This window comes from Myotis myotis, unplaced genomic scaffold (assembly GCF_014108235.1).
Source record: "Myotis myotis isolate mMyoMyo1 unplaced genomic scaffold, mMyoMyo1.p scaffold_m19_p_13, whole genome shotgun sequence".
NCBI lineage: Eukaryota > Metazoa > Chordata > Mammalia > Chiroptera > Vespertilionidae > Myotis > Myotis myotis.
Window position 1 is genome coordinate 52848035 of NW_023416317.1, and position 20414 is coordinate 52868448.

At 57.2% G+C, this 20414-nt stretch overlaps 1 protein-coding gene across 4 annotated transcripts in view; it reads left to right on the plus strand.

The window, feature by feature from the left end:
- The window catches only part of VIPR1 (vasoactive intestinal peptide receptor 1), a 29110-nt gene extending 19118 nt beyond the window's left edge, over positions 1–9992 (plus strand). Inside the window, exons 4-15 of one of the 4 annotated variants that reach the window (XR_004971640.1) lie at positions 134–231; positions 1314–1417; positions 1738–1870; positions 4066–4219; positions 4707–4767; positions 4974–5043; positions 5451–5542; positions 5631–5783; positions 7616–7745; positions 7972–8013; positions 8597–9344; positions 9611–9992. Coding sequence is in view for 3 of the 4 variants with exons in the window: in XM_036333275.1 (XP_036189168.1) it covers positions 134–231; positions 1314–1417; positions 1738–1870; positions 4066–4219; positions 4707–4767; positions 4974–5043; positions 5451–5542; positions 5631–5783; positions 7616–7745; positions 7972–8013; positions 8597–8794 (1235 nt within the window). In the remaining variant the exon portion in view is untranslated. Of the gene's footprint in view, positions 1–133; positions 232–1313; positions 1871–4065; positions 4220–4706; positions 4768–4973; positions 5044–5450; positions 5543–5630; positions 5784–7615; positions 7746–7971; positions 8014–8596 lie in introns of those variants that run through there. The other 3 variants (XM_036333275.1, XM_036333276.1, XM_036333277.1) reach the window with 3 other exon arrangements.
- The last annotated feature ends 10422 nt before the right edge of the window (positions 9993–20414 follow it).

Below are 20414 nucleotides of genomic sequence, written 5' to 3' on the forward strand. Positions count from 1 at the left end.
CCTGCGGTCTAGATGGGAGTCTGACACAGCAGAGGTTTACGGGAGTAGGGCTGAGGGCAGAGACTGCCAGGCCCCATGCCTACTCTCCACGGTCCTGCCCCTCCCCTGGCCTCAACCTCTCTCCTCCCCCAAGGCCACAACGTGAGCCGCAGATGTACAGACGAGGGCTGGACAGAACTGGAGCCTAGCCCCTACCCCATTGCCTGTGTCACAGAACCATTTTTGGAAGAGGTAGGCCTCAGTGCACCCCACCCCCACCAGAGTTCCTACCCCACCCACCCCACCCCCACCCCCGCTCCTTCCACTCTCTCCCACCGAGGGGTGGAGGTTGCAGCCTGTGTGGGAGCCAGGACTCCTGGGCTCTGCCCTCGCCAGGCGCCCCCTCCCTCGCCAGGCCTGCCTTTCCAGGGGCTTGTCCCCTGGCTTCCCCTGATGAGGGTGCTTTCATGAGGATGACTCAGAGCAGCAAAAGCTGAAGCTGCACCTCCGGGCCAGGCCACCCATTGCCTGGTGGGACCTTGCTCCAGCCCTGGACATGACAAGGGAGGGAGATGCTATCCTCCCTGTCACATGGGGAAGGAAAACAAGGAGCAGATACTGGAGGGACAGGGACAGGACCACCCCTCAGTCCCAGGACAGGGATCTGCCCCAGAGCCGGGGAAGCATAGGTGGTCACTGTCAGGGGCCAGGCAGGGACACTGATGGGGAGCTGGGGTGGAACTGGAGTCCTCAGCTAGCAGCCCTCGCTGCTTTGGTGTGTGAACCCATGTGTGTCTCTGTATGTCTGTGATGACATCTGTCCCGCCCCCAGACACCCTTCTCAGATAGAGTCCCAAATGCGAAATCACCCCCAGTGTCTTCTTGTCCTTCTCCATGCCCGGCGTGCCTTTCTCCCCACACAGAGGGAAGTCCTGGGGTGGGGCCTGAAGGGCAAGCAGTCTTGGTTCCGAGGCTGCCAAGCCCAGAGTTGGCACAGAGGGGGTGCTAGACCATGACTGAAGAATACAGGGACAGATGGAACATGTGAGGTTTTCTCTCTCTCCTGCCCTGATATTTCCCATGAAGGAGCAGAGGGCAATTACAGTCAACCCCCACCCTAGGAGGCAGTCCGGTCTCCACTGTGCAGACCGGGATGTCATGGGTCTGGGTTCTGAAGGGGGCAGCTCAGCTGCCCTCGGGAGCCCTGGGCTTCAGCCTCCTCTGCCAAGGCAGGGATGGGCAGGCAGGATGTGTAGGGCGCCCCACCCCTGCCAGTACCCCTGGGCGCGTTCACCCCATCCCCACCGAAGATCCTCACCACCTCCCTCTACCAGCATCAGAATAGGTTCTACATTTCCTTGAAGACTGGCTACACCATCGGCTACGGCCTGTCCCTCACCTCCCTTCTGGTCGCCATGGCCATCTTGAGCCTGTTCAGGTAAGGTCCAGCCTCCTCTGTCCTAGCCTGGTCCCCACAGGATGGCTTTGCACCTGGGGATAGGGGACCGGAGGGCAGGGCTCTGCTCTGGACTGAGGCACCTGGAGGCTGAGGCACTTGGAGGCCCGGCTGCACACGGTCGGTCGGTCGGTCGGTCGGTCAGTCAGTCGGGGAAGGGATACCTGGGACAGGGCCCCCGTTTGGGGCAGAACCAGCACTTGGGCCATGTGTTCCTTCCTCCGTACCCTTGCTCAGAGCTGACAGTGTTGGGTGGGGGTCCGAGGCCCCTTCGGCCTCCCAGCTCTGCCCATGTCACCCAGGAAGCTCCACTGCACACGGAACTACATCCACATGCACCTCTTCATGTCCTTCATCCTGAGGGCAGCCTCCGTCTTCATCAAGGACCTGATCCTCTTCAACAGCAGCCCGTCAGAAGACTGCTCCGAGTCCTGGGTGAGGACCTGGCCACCGCCCTGTCTCTTCCCCCCTTGTCTGTCTGTCTGTCTCTCTCTCTCTCTCTCTCTCTCTCCCTCTCTCTCTCCTTTCTCCTCTTTTTCTCTCCATGGATGGCCAACCCCCTGGCAGCTTGTTGAATCCCACTCCTCTCCCCACAATGAGAGGTGGTGCCCAGCCATCTGGGGTTTCGAAGACCTGCCCCCACCAATGAGAAACGTCTCTCCTTGATGGGAAATAAACTTCATGGCCAGAGCCCACAGCCGCCGTCTCACATCTGTCCTAACTCCCCATGTGACTTTAGGAAACTCCCTGCCTCAGTTCCCCCATCTGTACAAGGACTTCCAAGCTTGCTTCCAGCTCTACCCTCTGCCATCGGCAAACCCGGGCTCTGCTCACCACGCCACCCTTCCTGCGCCCCCTTGCCACGTGGAGTCAGTCCAGACACACACAGCCCCCCTCTCCTGTGCTCCCCACCATCAGTAAGTCCGGGGGCTTCCTCGAGAAGAGAAATTAACAGCGTCTAAGAATGCAGCGCTGTCACTGAGGGGTCCATCTGCAGGTGATTCTGAGCTCAGGAGTGTCCTCGAGCTGGGACAGAGCTGGAGACCAGTCCCGGCTCCCACCCCTGCCCCAGCTCCGTGAGTGAATGCAGACACCGTGCGTGGTTTCAGGGGAGAGCAGTACCTTCTCCCCAGAGTTCATCTGTGCCCGTGGAATCTCAGGCATGTCGACAAGGGGAAGGAAAAGCCCAGGGGAGCCACCCGGGCCATTCCCAGAGCTCCTCAGAGGACCCAGACATATGCAGTGTCAGTGCAGAGCCTGGGGAGCCGCCTGCAGCCACCAGCTCACTGGTTAAGGGTAATTGTGGAGCCTGGCTTCCCGACTCATTAGCAGCTCCGTGAAGCTTTTCGAAGGCTAGACAAACGCACATAAATGGTCCTGTTAAAGAGCTGAGTTATTCTCGTAAAACAAGTATACAACGGAAGGTAGGCAAGTGTACAACAGGAAGGTAGACTGTTCTCTGAGGATGTTTCAAAGCCAAGGGCACAGGAAGGAAGAGTGGGAACCTGCGTTCCAGATACTGGGAGGAATAGATGCTAGAGGGCTTCCAGGAGGAGGTGGCTTTAAGCTCTGGCCCACAGGTGGTTGGGCTTGATCTGAAATGGGAGACTGCTTCTAGGAGAGCACAGGAGACCTTCTAATCAACCCAGAGCCCCTGCTGGCCCTCCTCAGGAGTGACCTGTAACTCCTCCATTGTCCTCACCTCCTGGGGAACCCATTCTCTCACCAGCTTCTCTGGCCCCAGGAGGAATAGCCATCTCTCCCTTCTCCATTTTTTCCTCATTTCTCCTCCCCCCTCCACTTCTCTCTTTTCAGTCCCCATCTCTCCTCAACACTCATAGCTGGGCCTACTCCACAGCCCAGAGCTCACTTCCCCACACATTCAATGGATTCTTGCAAATGGGAGAAAGAATTGCCCTCATACCTCTTCCACCTTTAATCCTAATTGGAATAAGATTAATGGGGGAGGGATGTTTAAGTGGATGAGTAAGTAGATGGATGGCTGAGTAAATAGGTGTGTGGATGACTGAGTAGGTGAAAGGATAGGTGGATAAAGTAAGAAAAAGAAAGGATAGATAATGTTAGAGGGGTAGGTGGGTAGATAGGTGGATGGATGGATGCGCAGGTTGATGGACAGGGAGATAGATGAATGAATAGATAGATGGTTAGGTATCTGGGTTGGTAGTAGATGGCTAGTAGGTGAGTAGGTAGATGAATGGATAGATAGGTGAGTATGTGGATGGATTGATAGATGGAAAGATGAATAGATGGTGGATGACTGCATGGATAGTAGATGGATACATAGATGGGTGAGTTGGTAATGGATGTCTAGTGGGTGAATAAGTAGATAAATGGATAGGTAGGAAGATGCATGGTTGGATGGGTAGGTGGTGGGTAGATAAATAGATAAGATGATAAATTGCTAGGATAATTAAAACCACAAGTTTATTCCAAAGCATCAGATGATCTCACTACAAGGATAATTGGAAAACCACTGAGTATATTTTTTAGGGGATAAAAACAGAGATTAAGTCGGTTGTATAGCAACTGTGTCAACCCAAACAGAGCTGTGGGCAGATGGGGGCCGCCACTAGCCCCAGTGAGACCCCTCTTCTGCTCCTTCCCTGCAGGTGGGCTGTAAGGCCGCTGTGGTCTTATTCCAATACTGTGTCATGACCAACTTCTTCTGGCTGCTGGTGGAGGGCCTGTACCTGCACACCCTGCTTGTAGTCTCCTTCTTCTCCGAGCGGAAGTACTTCTGGGGGTACATGCTCATCGGCTGGGGTATGGTTCTGGGGAGGGTGACCAGGCTGGGGACATAGGGGACGAGGCTTGGGGAGCTTACGAAGGGGCAGGTGCTGACCCAGCCTGCAATCCTAGGTCTTGCTGGACTGTAGGTCCTGCCTGCAAGTCTCTAGCCAAGGGTTGATAAAAGTCTCTTAAATGTGTGACCCAGGGCAGGTGCCCTGAGGCTGTGCCAGGGCTGGGCTGTGGGACAGACAGGTTCTAGGAACATCTTTCCACCACCCCTTCAGCCTTGAAACACAGGGCTGAAAAAGACTCGCCCTGTAGGTGGGCACAGCCCCTCAGACACACAGTTTCAATCCTCAATGGAGCACAGTGAACAACCAACGCAACCATACGGCGCAGCCCTAGTAACCCACCTGTTCTCTCTCCCTCCCTCTCTCTGGTTCTTCCTCCGTAATCTCTCCCTCATGCCCTCTCTCCCTGACTCCCATGCCCTCTCCTCTTTCTCCTTCGGCCCTGACAGGGGTGCCCAGCACATTCACCGTGGTGTGGACCATCACCAAGATCTATTTTGAGGATTATGGGTGAGCTGTCACCCTACCCCCTCCTCCTGGCCGCCATCCCTTGGGGTACATCCCTGGGTGGGATGAGGGGGGCTTGGGAGCGACAGACTCTGGGTCCATGCCTCTGAAGGGACCAGGGGCAGAGCTGGGGACAACGGGGAGAACTGCTGACCGTCTCTCTGGCTGAGGACAACCTCTCTCATTCTCCCCTACCATCCCCTGCCCAGATGCTGGGACACCATCAGTACCTCACGATTGTGGTGGATCCTAAAGGCCCCCGTCCTCACCTCCATCTTGGTAAGACCTCCTCCCACCACTCGGAGATGGGGAAACGGAGGCCCAGGCTGGGTAGTCAACTTGCTTCAGGTCACACAGGAAATTCCAAGTCTAGGTCAGAACTGAAACCTAGGCTTCCCAATACCTAATGCAGTGTTGCCGCCCTCCCTCCCCCCTCCCGCCCCACCCCCACCCCCGCCAAGGCCTTAGGGATGGATTTTTCCTCTAGAGTAGAGAAGAAGGATTGGGAGGCCCAGGCTTTAGGGATGGGAAGTAGAGTTCCCAGATGACTTGCCCCAAAGAGGGGAGAGCTAGGGGACAGGTAAGACGGAAGGGCAGCAGGGCTCTAGGGACGAGACGGGCCACCCACCCAGGGAGCTGGACAATCTTCTCTCTCTGACTACCCATCTTTGGCCTACCACCACCAGGTGAACTTCATCCTATTTATTCGCATCATCCGAATCCTGGTTCAGAAACTGCAGACCCCAAATGTCAGGAAGAGTGACAAAAGCCCGTACTCGTGAGTGTGCCGCCAGTGCCCTGGCTCTCCCAGGATCCCCATGCCCGGTCCTCAAAGCATCCCGTGTCTCCTGTATGTCCCCCTCCAGAGTCACCAAAAGCCACGTTGCTCTTGCCCACCTCTACCCCATGGCCTGGCTCAGTCCACAAGTGTCCTCTGCCCCAGCCCCACCGGTCCAGGCTCATGAGTCCCACGTCTGCTTCTCCTGCAGTCACCTTCCCTGGCAGGTGATCGGACCCAGGTACGAATCTGCTGCCTCGCCAGGGTGCTGGAGAAGACAGTAGATAACCTGTGTCTTGTCCACACTGAGGGCTCAGTCCCTGGCATGTGCCTGGCAGAGAAAAGGGGCCAATAAATGCAGTTAGTGAATGCCCTGGGGAGCCTCCAATCTACCAACAACACAGCCATATTCAGGACTCTGGACTTGCCAGTAATAACAACAACATCTGCAGTTCACATGCCAGGCATGTGCCAGGGGTTTCCATTCATCATCTCATTTCACCCCACCGCCCCCTATAAACTGCTCCTGTTTTACAAGTGAGGCTACTGACACACACTCCCTCCTCTCAAAGGTTTGGGAGTATGCCGCATGGCAGGGGGAGGGCACGGTGTCCATGGGACAGCGGTCATGCTCCTGGAGGCTTAGCAGGGTGTGAGGGCTGTCCCCTGTGCCGGGGAGGACTGGAGAAACAGGCAGGTTCTCGTGAGAACAGTGGGCTTGAAGACAGAACAAAAGAAACAAGAAAAGGGTGTCTGTGGGCAGGTGAGTAGGCACCTGCATGCCCACAGATGGGAACAGGAGATTATCACCGCTGCACAGACTAGACACAAGCCTGGGCGTTCTGCAAGGGCCTTCTAGTCCTGGGATTCTAGAATGTTCTTGGCCTGGCTTCTCTTTGGGGGAGTCTGTGCTGTGGTTTTAAGGTTCCCGGCTAGAACGTCCTGAGCTGCTGGAGTGAGGATTCTATTCTGGACTCCTGTGATCTCACGGATGAGACTGAGATAGGCATTCCATAGGGTGCCCGCTTTCTCTCCTGCTGGGTGTGGGGGCGGAGCCTCTCCCAGTTGTTGAAGGGAAGGCCCTGCAGGAGGCGGCCGTCTGCCAAGGGGTAGGACCTCAGACCTGCCCACGCTCACTCTCTACTTTTGTCTGTGGGCCTTGTTTTCCCCAACATTCAACTACTCAAAAGGGCTTGAATCCGAGGCAAAGAGAGCTGGTCATTGCCAGGTCCACGTGGGTGAGATGGAAACTGAACAGCTGTCGGCAGGCAGAGGGGCGGGGGACGGATAGGAGATGGAGCTCCCCGAGCAGGGCTGTCAGCTCCCACTCTCCACCTCCCCATAAGCCTTCACTTTAAAGAGAGCTTCCATCTGTCAGCCTCAGCGGGCCAAGGAGGGGTGGGCAGTGCTCGGGATCTTGGCCTGGCTGGGAACCAGGTCCAGGAAGGAATGGGAGAGGCAAGGCCAGTTTCCCTGCCCCCGGTTTGCTGTGGGGCCTCAGGCGGGGGACTAGGCTCCCCTGGGCTGACCGCCAAGGCAGGAGAGAGAAACACAGAGACCCCTCCACCACTCAGACCTCTCCCAGGAGAGAACTGGTCTCATGGAGCCATTGCACTTCATAGCACCCAAAGCACTTCTCAGTCTACAGTGGGTCCGCTGTCTATACTTTGACCATGTGGAGCGTACACTTACCCCATTGTACAGATTGGGGGAAACTGAGGCCAGGAGAGGGAGTCGGGTTCTCTCCCCATTGGCTGCCACAGAGGCTGGAATCCCACCATCATGCATCGTCCTCGGGGTCCAGCACTGGCCCTCCTTCTCACTCTTCCAGAAGGATGAGGATAGAGGGGTTTCTTTCTCCCTCGTGCTTCCCTCCAGACTAGGAGGGCTGGGGCCTGAGGACATAGACACCTCAGATATGGACCAGGACCAGGACCAGAGGCGGACATCACAGTCAGGGGGCCAGAGTTCTTCCTCGCACACCCTGGTTGCTGTCCCCATCTTCTTGGGGAGGCCTGTTGTGTCCACATGTATGGACACACCGACTCACTGCCTGTCCCTCCCTGCCCCCAGGAGGCTGGCCAAGTCCACCCTGCTGCTGATCCCCCTGTTTGGGATACACTACACTGTGTTTGCCTTCTTCCCCGACAACTTCAACGCTGAAGTGAAAATGATCTTTGATCTCGTCATGGGGTCTTTCCAGGTATGAATTGTTGACTTACGGCTGCCTTCTCCTTTGGGCTGGAAGGGAATTCGACCTGGGGCCTCCGCCCCTTGCCACTGGATTCCAGTCTTTTCACTGTAATAAGTATTGATTAAGCACCTGCTGTGTACTTAGCCTTTTGCTTAACCAGGAGAACACGGGGGCTGGGCAGGGCTAGGGGCCCCTGTGGTCTGCCCAACTCACCTCCCTGTTCCCTTCCTCCCAGGGTTTTCTGGTGGCTGTCCTCTACTGCTTCCTCAATGGCGAGGTGAGCCCCCCTGCCGCCCCCCTCCCCGCCCAGACCTTGGGGCCCAGGGTCCAGAAACGCTGGTGGGATAGGAGCAGAGCGAGGACGGGTTAAACCTCGCTACTCCAAGTGTGGTCCTCAGACTAGTAACTCAATGGCCGCATCGAAGACCTAGTTAAGAATGCTGATTGCTGGGCCCAGTCCAGACCTGCTGGCTTCGGGTCTGCATTTTCAGTAAACGCAGAGTTTGACAAGTGCCTGTTCAGGGGCTGTGCGCCGAGTGAGAGGGGAGGGTGGGGGCAGCAAGTGAAGGCTGCGTTACAGTGAAGGCCTGGTTACAAAGCGCAGAAGTCCGTTTGGATGAGCTCAAGTGGCCTGGAGGGCAGGGATGGGAATGGGGATACAGCCACCCCAGGCAGCATCCCTCTCCATCCCGGGTCTGCATTCTCTGATCCTCTCTGCCTCCCTCCTCCCCTACTCCAAGGCCTTGATTTGACCTTGGCCCCCAGCGTCCCAACTCTGTACCCCCAAAGGGAGCATCGGGGTCTCTCAATTTAGACTCCCCAGGAGGCTGTGTGGGTGTGACCACCCTCCCTTCTCCCAGGTGCAGGCAGAGCTGCGGCGGAAGTGGCGGCGCTGGGACCTACAGGGCGTCTTGGGCCTGGGCCCCAAATACCAGCACCCACCCGGCGGCAGCAGCAGCAACGGGGTGACCTGCAGCACACAGGTCTCCTTGCTGACCCGCGTCAGCCCGGGCGCGCGCCGCTCCTCCAGCTTCCAGGCCGAGGACTCCCTGGTCTGACCGCCAGGCACCCAGGGGCGCAGGGAGGCTCCACCTGCCCGCACCCACCCACCCGCCCTCCCGGGCGACACTGGGGACAGAGGCCTACCGGGGCGAGTAGCCCCAGCCCTGGGCTCGGAGGCCGTCCTGGCCCCCAGGTCACTGTCCAGAAGCTCTGGCGCCGGCCTGGGGAGAGGGAGGCGCTTCTAAGCAAGCCGGAGCCCCCAGAGGTGCACCCTGGAAGGTGTGGGGTGGAGCTCAGTCATCAGACTCCGCCCCCAAAGGCTCTCTCCCAATCAATGGAAGGAAATTTGCATACTCAAGTGACTCCGCCCCCCCTCGTGACCAGTCCAGGAAGGCAACCACCCAGGCCAGACAATACAGTGGGAACATGGTTGATAAAGGCCTTGCACTCCCCGATCCCCAAAGGTCCCCCGACACCACCACCTCATCAGTGCCTGAAGTTCCAACCTTGCTGTCAGCTTCCTTTGGATTAAGTATCACCATTCAGGCATCTCTCTGAGGATGCGGTCCCCTCCCCCAGTGCCCTCTTAGCTGCCAAGTCCTGGAGGTAAGCGATGCAATTGTGATACGGAGTTTTGGTTTGGGGAGCACAGCTGTCTTCAGAGTCTCTGCCGAAGTGGGGTGGTCCCAGGATGATGGCAACATTTCGAGGGGCTGCCACCAACCGTACCCATCCCTATGGGTTGTTGGAGCTGCCCTCAGCTGCCTACCTACAAGCCAGCTGTGAGAACTAGGCTCAGAGATGTGCACTCGTGGGTCCCTCAGTCCTCACATCAACCCAGCAAGGTGGGAATGACTGTCCCTGTTTCACAGGTCGGGAAGCGGAGCCTCACAGAGCAGGTACCTGGCCTTGTCATGCAGCAGGATTTGAACTCAGATCTGGCTGACAGGAAAGGGAAAGCACAGACTTCTTACTGCTGCCTTTTATATCTTATAACATGCTGGATCCTCTTGTTATTTGTTTCACCACTCGTCGTTATTGCCACCATCCCTGTAACCGCAACCACATCCCACCTGACCCTCCCTGGCGTGTGGCTGTCGCTGAGGAGTCCTCTGGCCCATGTGTCATCTACACAACAGCCTGGTGGTCATGGCATCGTGTGTCTGCTCTGCACCTCTGTGGTCCCATGGCTTCCTGCCCACACCACAGCCGGAAGACCCTCATTTGTGCAATAATAAATGTTGTGTAGGATTGGCTTGGTTTCCTTGGTGGTCGATGTTCCTGTGTGATCTAAAATGGGGACTAGCTTCCAACTTGCTGCCATCTCTCCCCATTGGGAGGAGGGGTACACAGAAGCCAGAAGCTACCACCCCTCTGACTTTGGGCAGCAATGCATGCCATGGGAGAAGCACACAGTTCTAAGGGTCTTGGACTGACATTTCACAGAGAGGTATTCTCTCTTCTGAGTGTGAAGAAGTTATACCAGGTCTTCATTGTGTCCTCCCACCCTCAGATCCAGACCCAAAGAGACAGTTCTATTGAATCAATACAAAACAGCTAACAGAACTGCCCGCAGCCCAGGAAATGGTTTGGTGTGAGCATTTCCCAGGCCGCATCCATTCCTGCAGACAAGGGGTCCATGGCCTATGAGATGGCCGTATTGCTATTACCATTATTCAGCCAAGAGGAGGAAGATAGAGGACAGAACAAATGTCACCAAAACAAGTGAGTGAGCCCTAGCTGGTCTGGCTCAATGGATAGCGCATCGGCCCACAAACTGAAGAGTTACAGGTTTGATTCCGGTCAAGGGCACGTACCCCCAGTGCAGGCTCGATCCCCAGCCCTGGTCGGGTGTGTGTGGGAGGCAACCAGTCATTATGTTTCTCTCAGTGTGTCTCTCCCCCTCCCTTCCACTCTCTAAAAACCAGTGGTAAAATATCCTCAGGTGAGGAGTAACCCAAAAAAGTGAGTGAGCAGCGGCAATACCACTAACAGAAAGGTTCCGGCGGTTCTCAACCTGTGGGTCGCGACCCTTTCACAGGGGTCGCCTAAGACCATCGGAAAACACATATATAATTACATATTGCTTTTGTGATTAATCACTATGCTTTAATTATGTTCAATTTGTAACAATGAAATTGGGGGTCACCACAACATGAGGAACTGTAGTAAAGGGTCTCGACATTAGGAAGGTGGAGAACACTGGTAGACAGAGGCAGTAGGGTGAGGTGGATGATGTCAGTCAGCAAGCGATGTCTCCAAAGCCATTGCCTGAGTTGACCTCCTTGGCCTCCACTTTCTACAAACTTACAAGGAGGTGTCTTGCTGCAGGAGCAGGAGAGGGATGCCAAGTTGGTAAAAAAAAAAAAAAAAAAAAAAGGCCAGAATGGGCTGGCAAAGGCTTAGATCTGCCTGAAGGCTCCTTCCAAGCCTTAGGCTGCTCAGTGCCATCCCAGGACTCATCAAGGACGGACCAGCCCAGCACCCAGTCAGGGGCTGTCAGGCCAGGGAGAGTGCCTGTAAGCTTAGAGCAAGGCAGCTCCAGGCAAATACCCTTTGGTCCGTGGTCCAGCATGTCCAGGAGTAGCAAACCCTCTCCGTCTAGATCCGCGATCCGTGCCTGCCCTGTGCATGGCAGCTGTAGGGCAGAGAAGGAGGCAGCACCCAGCTTGAGTGTCTGGCCTGCTGGAGAGAGAGTTCTCAGCACCCTCTCTCCCCTCCCCCTGCCTAGGCCAACCATGGTGACCACCAATAAGGTGCGGGTCAGGTGGGGAGAGCTGGGCTCAGGCGTTTGGGACACTTGGGACTTGCTCCATTCCTCCCTGTCCCCCGCCCCTGTACTCCAAGGCACTGAGACGAGGGATGGGGAACAGGCGGTATGTCCATGCTCCTCTCACCCAGCTGGGGTATGTCGCTCACTCTCTCTGGTTTCCTTCCTCCCCCTCCCGACTGGGGACTCCCTGCACTGGCTCCAGAGACCTTCCCCACCCCATTCTGCTCAGTAAGGTCAGAAGACTGGCCCTGGTCTTTTAGTCCTGATTCTGGGCCTCAGTTTCTCCACCTGCATAATCGGGGAGGGTGCTGGATGGCTTAGCTTTGTTTCCGGCTAAGACTTGGGTGGCTAATGAGGAGGAGCCTGGCCGGAGCCTCTGCCACCTGCTTTGTCCTCTGGGCTCAGGGGGAAGAGAGCAGCTGGCGGGGGGGTGGGGGAGGGGGGCGGGGAGGAGGCGCTCCAAGCATCTCGGGGCCAAGGGAGAGCCAGAGGGTGAAGGCTGTGCAGAGAACGTGGTCAGAGAATGAGGGATCGGCTTGGGCTGGTAGAAGAGGGGCGGGGAGGAGGGGAACAGAAATGGGAGGAGCCAACAGGTCCTAGAAGCCAAGTGTTTGCAGAGGGAAGGGCAGCACCAGCACCCCACCTCCAGATAAGGAACCCCACCAGCTGACTGAGGGGTGTAAAGACCAGGAGGCCCACTGAACCCAGCCCCGCCAGGGCTTAAAATCCCCCATTAGTGAGTCATGGCTTTCGGGTAAGGGGAGAGCCCTGAGGCGAGGAGCCGAGTTACCAGCCAGGAGGGTGGAAAGGGAATGAAACACAGAGAGACCCAAGATGGGGCAAAACAGGGGGACAGAGGTGGGCTCCTGCCCTGAGAAGAGGCAGCAGGTGAGCAGCCCAGCGGTGGCTTTCAGGACGAAGGAGAAGCTGAAACTCTGTCTTGGGCTGGCACAGGCCATCGGCGGACATCCAAGCTGCCGATGAGGTAGGGGTGGAGTGGGGCTGACCACACAAAGAATTTCTCCTGCACCCCCTCTTCCCTCCAGCTCTAGGGGCCCCTCCTGCCTTGCAGGGCACTTATCAAGCCAGACCAGCTCATCTCTATCGCCACCTGGTGGGTACCTCAAGGACTTCCCCAAGGTTGGCTTAGGTCCCCAAACACCTGGGAGGCCAGACACCAGGGGCAGGCCTCTCTTGCCTCAGCTCCATTTCAGAGTGAGACAGGAGAGGAGGAGATGGGGAGGCGACAGGCCTGGTGACGCCAGAGACCCAGGAGACCAGAGCCTGGCCCTTGGACCAGGGCCCCTGACCACAGTGGCACACAGACCCCAGCTGGGTTCCCCGCAGACTCAGCCCTCGCCCTTGACCAAGCTCTGACCCAGTCCTTGTAGGCAAAAGCCAGTTAACTCAGGGGGTCACCTCCTGGGGAGACAAGTGCAAAGAGTCTCCCACCATCGGAGAGGCCACCATCGCCTTGATGGCCGAGGGTAACATGTGGCTGGTTCCTGCCACTCCAGGGAGGGCAGCCAGTCTGCCATCAAAGTGGATTGGGAGTAGCTTCCCAGGTGAGGTGACATCGGGCGGTGACATCTCTGAGAGCTAGGTAGGAGTCCGTGGGTCCCAAGGGAGTGTGATGAGCGCAAGGAACACCTGAGTCCAGGTGAGCAGTTGCTGGGGCCTCTTTGCAGCAGGAGCCCAGTGCAGGCTTCTTCAGTGAGGCCCAGAGGAAGAGGGTGGGCAGGTCTGGGAAAAGTCACCAGTCCATCATCCAGGTGAGGAAGGGGGGTGGGGAGGGGCGGGCGGGTTTGGGAAGATGATGACCTGGTGGTTTGGGACATGCTGAATGTAATGTCTGTGGGACACCTGGGGAGAAGCCCCAAGGCTGTTGGAATCAGAACCTAAGTCAACAGGGCCCAGGCAGGGGGCGGGGAGACCAGGGCAGCCCCGTGGGGAAGAGGTGCCCAGGGAGACTGTCCCCAGGCACCTCCAGCTGGTGTGATGGGCCAGGGTGGTTAGGTGCCATCCCCCCTTCTCCTCCCCCATTTCCCACCACTCACCCAGAGCCTGTTTTAATGAGCAATGACCCTGCTTCCCTCTACGTGGGAACAGGAACTGCTCTTATCTCTCCAGGGGGAGGGGGCCGGAGTCACAGCTGGCAGTCATTAAACACCCTGATCAGGCCTGGATGGCTGCGATATTAATAGCCGGGAGTCCATGCCCCTGGAGACACAGCCTCCCAGGAAGGGAGACAGTCACCTCAGCAGGCCATGGCGATGAGCAGGACGGGTCATCCTGGCAGTGCCCCAGCCCCCATGCAGGACGGACGGGTAACCAGAGTCCAGAGAGAAGGAAAGGGACTTGCTTGATCACCAGCAAGTCATTGGTAGAGCCCGGCCTTGAACCCAGTTCTCAAAACCCCAGAGCCCGGCTTCAGTGTGTGGACGGTCCCAGCTGAGGGTCACTGGGTGTGCCCTGTGTGGACAGCAAGTGGAGCAGACCGAGTTGGCAATGCTGACTCTTTAGTCTCTTTCTGTAAAAACCTTGATATCTCATTAGTCGTGTGTTTTTGCCTTTGTTTTGATTTTTTAAAATATAAGTTATCCCGATGACTGAGTTCTGCGCCACCTCCTTAAACTGCGCACCCCGGGGCGAGCGCCTCCCTTGCTCAGCTCCCGGAGGGCCCAGCATCGCTGAGTCCCAGCCGGCCCACAGCTGCCTCCTCCCTCCTGTGCCTCAGGATCCCCGCCCCGCCCTTCCAGGCTCATCATGGTGCAGTGGCTTCAGAGGAGTATGACTGCAAGGGCTAGGGGGAGAGGACTCTGTCTGTTTAATACTTTCCAAGTATTAACATCATCACACCGTGCGACCAAAAAGTTCCTGGGCGCTAAACTGTGTGCCGAGTTCCCGGCTCTGAGGATACGAGGCTCCTGCCTCCCGGAGCTGACCTGTAATAAATGCGAGAAATGATAGGAGCAAGCAGGATGCGGGGCTAGATTAAGGGGGTGGTCACAGGAGGCCTCCCCAAAGCGGGGACAGTGGAGCAAGAGCAGGTCATCCCTCCTTCCTGATAATCAGATGATTTTATTTAAAAAAAAAAAAATACTGTTTATTGATTTTTAGGGAGAGGGAGACAGAAACACCTATGTGAGAGCAGAAAAAGGATTGGCTGCCTCTTGCATGTGCCCTGACCGGGAATCGAACCGGCAACCTTTAGGTGCGTGGGATGATGCTCAACCAACTGAGCCATACTGGCCAGAGCAATCAGGATTTTAAACCATGTACGTCAGACCTGGGGCTCAGACACCTTGAGAGCCAGGTCAGAACGTGCAGGCCCCTGCCCCTGCAGCAGCAGCCCGGACAGCCTGTGAGGACACCCCTGCACTAGGGGCTGGGGGCCTCGGTGTGTCCGCCTCTCCCCTAGGGACTCCAGAGCTCAGGCGACTGGCAGGGGATGCCTGCCTGGACACGGGGAGCCCTGTTTCTTGGACCCTCCATCGCAGCAGTGACCTGGGCCCACAGACTCCATCTGGGCGTGGGTGGGGACCAAGAGGTCCCCCCACCTCCCCAGCGCAGTGCCCTCGGTGCCAAGCGATAGAGAACAGGCAGCTCTTGAAAAAACTAATATTTACTCTTCAAATGGGAGCTGGCACAGGCTGTTTCCTGCGACTGGCGTCGGGCTCGCCTGTGGGATGGACACACAGGAGCCGCTCTGGGAGATGGGCAGATGCCCCGAGGGCACCGGCATCCAGGATGAGACAATGTCCTCGAGGTGGGGACAGCCTGTTCCAAGGCGCAGCATGGCTCTGCTTGCGCACCTTCAGGTCGGAGCCCTGTGAGCGAGTTCATCCCCGAGCTGGCCCGTGTCCCTTGTCCCTGGCCCCTGCTCGGATCTCCGGGGCCTCAGAGAATGTGCCTGGAACAACCGCTTGGGTTAGTGGTGGTCCTGGTCCCTTCACCCTGTCCAACTCCACCCCCTTCGGCTTTGCTTCCCCAGGCTCACTTGGCTGTGGGGCCAGAACAGGCTATTTCTGGGGCGGGAAGAAGGCCTGGCCTCGGGGCACCTCCGTCCCCCTGCAGCTGTGCTCCTGATCCCTGTGAGAGCCCATCAACTCGTGGCCTCACGTGGGAAAGAGTCTCCGCCAGGAAACTACTTGTCAGACAGCCTGAATCTTGGAAGGAGCGAGTCCCCAGTGGCCAGGGCCAGCTCCCTCCCGCCTGCTTTTCCCTCTGGAGTCCCCTCCTCCCTGCTCTCCCTGCCCCGTGGCTTCCAGAAGCCCTCCCTGACCACTATAGCCCTGGCCTCAGCTTCGGTTCCCATCCCTGACACCGCTGAAGCAGCCCTGGAGGCGCAAACACTCTGGCAGCATGGGGAGGGGGGGTGTGGAGCCCCCAAAGGCAGGCCTTCTTGGCCTCATGGAGTTGGCAGGCCTGAGCACACCCAGGGCAAGCTCTCCAGGGGCAACGCAGGCCCCTGGCTCTCCCAGGGCCCTCAGGAACTGACTGACCACTGACCCTCTTTTATTATTTTTTAAATTCCTCATCATCTCTAGACCTAACTCCCATGCTCCTGGTCCTGTGTAGATAATCACTCAAATGCATTATTTTTATTTTTATGTATTTATTTTTTAGTCCTCACCTGAGGACATGCTTAGAGAGAGGAAGTGGGGAGGAGAGATGAGAGAGAGAGGGAGAGAGAGAGAATGAAGTTTCCAAAAGGCACGTACACACTACATTTGGGTAGGCAGCTGTATCAGTCAGCCTGAGCCGCCATAACAAAGACCACAGACTGGGTGGATTGAGGAATAGGAATTTATTTTCTCACAGCCCTGGCGGCTAGACGTCAGAGACCAAGATGCTGGCAGGTTGGTTTCTCCTGAGGCCTCTCTCCTTGGCTTGCAGACGGCCACCTTCTTCCCCCTGTGTTTTCCCACGGTCTTCTCTCTGTACACGCCCGTGTCCTAATCTCTTCTTTTTCTTGTTGTTGTTTTGTTAATCCTCACCAGAGGATACTTTTTCCATTCATTTTTAGAGAGAGTAGAAGGGAAGGGAACGAACAGAGAGAGACACTGATTGGTTGCCTCCGGCACAGGCCCCAACCATTGCCAGGGATCAAGCTTGCAACTGAGGTACATGCCCCTGACCGGAATTGAACCTGGGATCATTCAGTCTGTGGGCTGATGCTCTAACCACTGAAAAGCCAGCCCTCCTGGCGCAGAAAGGGCACCCTATGTGGGCCAAGATCGCTTTTTCTGTGTGGGTGCTGCCAAGTGGGAGACAGCACCTCGTTCCCAGCTTGGGCACACCCAGGGCAAGCTCTCCAGGGGCAATGCAGGCCCCTGGCTCTCCGAGGGCCCTCAGGAACCGACCTGAGGGGAAGGAGCTCGGGGCTACACTGGACTGGCTCCCTAGGATGGGCCTCAACTTCCCCAACCCGCGCAACGAGAAGGGGGTTGCGCCAGATGGTATCGAAAGGCTCTGCCAACTCCGAACCTCAGAACTCAAAAACTCAGATGTTTATTTTGGACGCCTTTGCCCTCCTCTGAAAGATTCCGTGCAGGACAGATGGCGGAGGGAAGCTCGGAGCATGCATTTCCCCACGTGCTTGGAGCGTGAGCAGGAGAGGTGGGCGCCTTGTTTCCTTTCTGGGAATTTTATCAGCTGCCCAGGAGGACCTCGGCACAAGGGCCCAGTCCTGAAGACTGGCTGGCAGCTGCGCCTCCTGGTGGCCATCTCGAGATGGGGCTGGTCTTGGGAGATAACTCACTGCCATCACCCTCGGAGCAGACAGGAGCCCAGAGCCCAGGGTGGGGAAGTGGCTGTAAGGCAGGGACAGAGCCTGCAGGAAGGCAGGTCTCCCAGCCCCCAGGGCAGCACTGCGACTGCTTTTCTGGTTTCCAAGGTCTTTCTGCAGCCAGAGTCTAGGATTAGTGCTGAAGACTCTTGGGGTCCTTGCACCTGCCTGGACTCCACTGGACAAGAGGACCTGAATTTTCCTTCTCACAACTCACCCCCCTCCATTGTGCCAGGCCCCGGAAAGTGGGCCCATAACTCAGAATCTTTCACACAAATACAGACACACGAGTTAATAAGCACCTTGGATTTATTCTCCCCCCACGCCTGAAGCCACCTCATGTAATGTACATATACACAGTATATAATGCCATACAACATTCTCCACATACATGAACACAAGTTTAGGCTTCACTACTGTGCGGAAGTTTGTTAAAAGTACCCATCATTTTGGTCAAAATAGGTCTTTGTTGTTACATGGAAACAGTAAGCATTCAAAAGGAATATGTGAAGTGGGTGCCCTGGCCCAGTCAGCCTCAGTCATTTATGCTCTTAATAGAAAAGTCCATTAAACAAAACAGAATCCTGGGGGTCATGTGAATAGCGCATTAAACACTACTTCCGAAGCAACCCCAGGATCACACAGGCGTAAAGGGGAGGGAAGGTCATATGTACCAAGCACAGGTTGGAGGGACAGAATGGATTTGCTAAGTTTACCCTAAATACAAGGCGCCTGTGGGCAACAGCCCCGCCGTCGGTACACACAGCCAGATGTTTCCATATCCGGCCATTCCCAGATTTTACTGACAAGCCCGTTTCCACAGGTTCCCTGCCAATGACGTTGCCCCAGCAACAGAATTTGACATCACTGCTCCCACACGGGAAAAGCAGAGCGCTCCTCGTTTGGGGGCAGACCTTGAGGTTTGGTCTCTGGGTCTCTAGGACAGGTCTCAACCAGCAGACGCCCCCCCTCCGGCCCCCCAGAATCCTGGAGGACCCAACACCCATGGTGCCAAGGCTCTGAGCCTGGAAGGCAGGGGCCAGGTCCAGGGGTGGAAGAGAGGCTGCTACCTTTCTGGGGGTGGAGAATGAGGGCATTCACATGGCAGTGCCATAAAATGCCCCTTTTAGTAAAGGCCAGAAGACAGGGCTGTGCTGCGCCACCTGAAGCAGGCACAGAATCTCTGTGAACTCAAAGCCGTCCTGCCCATGAGGGATGGGTTTGCCCAGCATCCTCCTCCACTGCGCCTCTGTCCTCAGGAGAGCACGCCAGGGGAGAGGCTGAGGTTACCACATCTCCCGGATGAGGACACGGGGCCGGCGGGCAGCGACTCACCCACTGTGGTGTCGCTTCCCCAGCCTCACCCCTCAAGGGCACACCTGCTCTCCCCTGCTCCTCCTCTATGAACACTCAGGGCACAGGCAGAGCTCCCCTGCACCTGGGCAGGACTCCGTTCAGGAGCAATGGAATGTGAGCCGTCAGAGCGGGCACACGTCTGGTCGCAGCCAACACCCCCAACCCTGCCGGTCCTCAGGCCTCGCCCGTGTTGACTGAGCCAGCGGCAGGCTCTCTGGGGGCCACCTGTCCTCCAGTTACAGTGAGCGGCCGACTCCTTAGAGGAACGACCAATGGCAGCCCGGGATGGGGGTGCAACCCGCAGCCTCCACATGCCAAGGGGCAGCTGCCATCTTCCAGCAGACAGAGAGCCCCCAGCTCTGATCCCTCACCCCCTGCTTCCCGCCCCCAAATGGCCAGCCTGGCTGGTGGTCATCTCTGACGCTGAGCAGTGCTCACCACCGAAGCGATGCTTCCCTCCGAGGCCAGACCCCCAGGAGCGTGCTGAAGCTCCTTGGGGTACACAGCCCGCGGCCTCTCTGAAGCTCCTGTACGCACCCTACCAGTTACAATGAAAGGTGCCTTTCCCATCCCTCCAGGGTCCAGTGTCAGCCTCTGTGGCCGGGGCTGGAGTGTGGGGCAGAGGCGGAGAGGAGGGGAGAACTGGAGAAGGGCATCTGGGAAAAGAATGGAGCTCAAGGTGAGGTTGACAGAAATGATGAAATGATGATGAAATGTTTTCGTTTCAGCACTCCTCCAAACCCCCTTCTCACAGCCCTCAAAGATCTTTAAAATGCTGGGCCCTGACTCAGTGCCTGTCAACAGCGTTCACATTCCTCCTGCCACAGGCAGAGGGGCCTCTAGTACCAGAGGGAATCCCATCCCAAAGGTGCTGACTATCTCCGCTCAGGAAAAGGACCTGGTCACAGCCAGGCTCACCGGGGGCACGGAAAGCAAGAATCCCGGTGCCTCCCCCATGGCACCCAGGGGAGGGGAACCCTGCTCGGGAGCCCGAGCCACATTCCTACCCGGACCCTCGACAGGACACAACACTGACGCTCCTGCTCTTGCAGCAGCCGATACCTGAAGGCACTTGTGAGGTTTCATTTCATCTTGTCCCAGACCTCACCCTGTGAGGTGGGTGGGGCAGGTGGCCTTTAACCACTGGGAAAACAGAGGTGGTGGACCGGCCCTGACTCCATGGTGGAGTGAGAGTAACTACAGCCACGTGCAGCCAGCTTTCTGGCAGTGAGGATGACACAGGCAGCGGGGTTGGGGGGGGGGGGGGGCAGTGCGGGCCTCAAAACTTCAGGCCTGGACCAAGTCACTCCTGAGCTGGGACTGGCCTTGGACGAAATCTCACGTCCTCCTTTCCTCTCAGCAGTTTCTCCCTCCAGTGGGCTGAGGCCTCTCTCAGCTGGATTTCAGTTAAACAGTGTTTGTGTGGTCATGCGTTTGTACTGCTTGGCTGGTCCTCTTCTCCCTTTAACTTGCAAAAGGAAACCTCAAACCCCAAGACCACAGTCACTCAAGTGTGGAGACCATGGCGGCCAATGCAGGGAGCACTCCCAGGAGGGGGACCCCGCAGCACAGTCTGCCATGCTTGCTGGGGCGCTCCCAGGAGGGGGACCCCGCAGCACAGTCTGCCATGCTTGCTGGGGCATTCCCAGGAGGGGGACCCCGCAGCACAGTCTGCCATGCTTGCTGGGGCGCTCCCAGGAGGGGGACCCCGCAGCACAGTCTGCCATGCTTGCTGGGGCGCTCCCAGGAGGGGGAC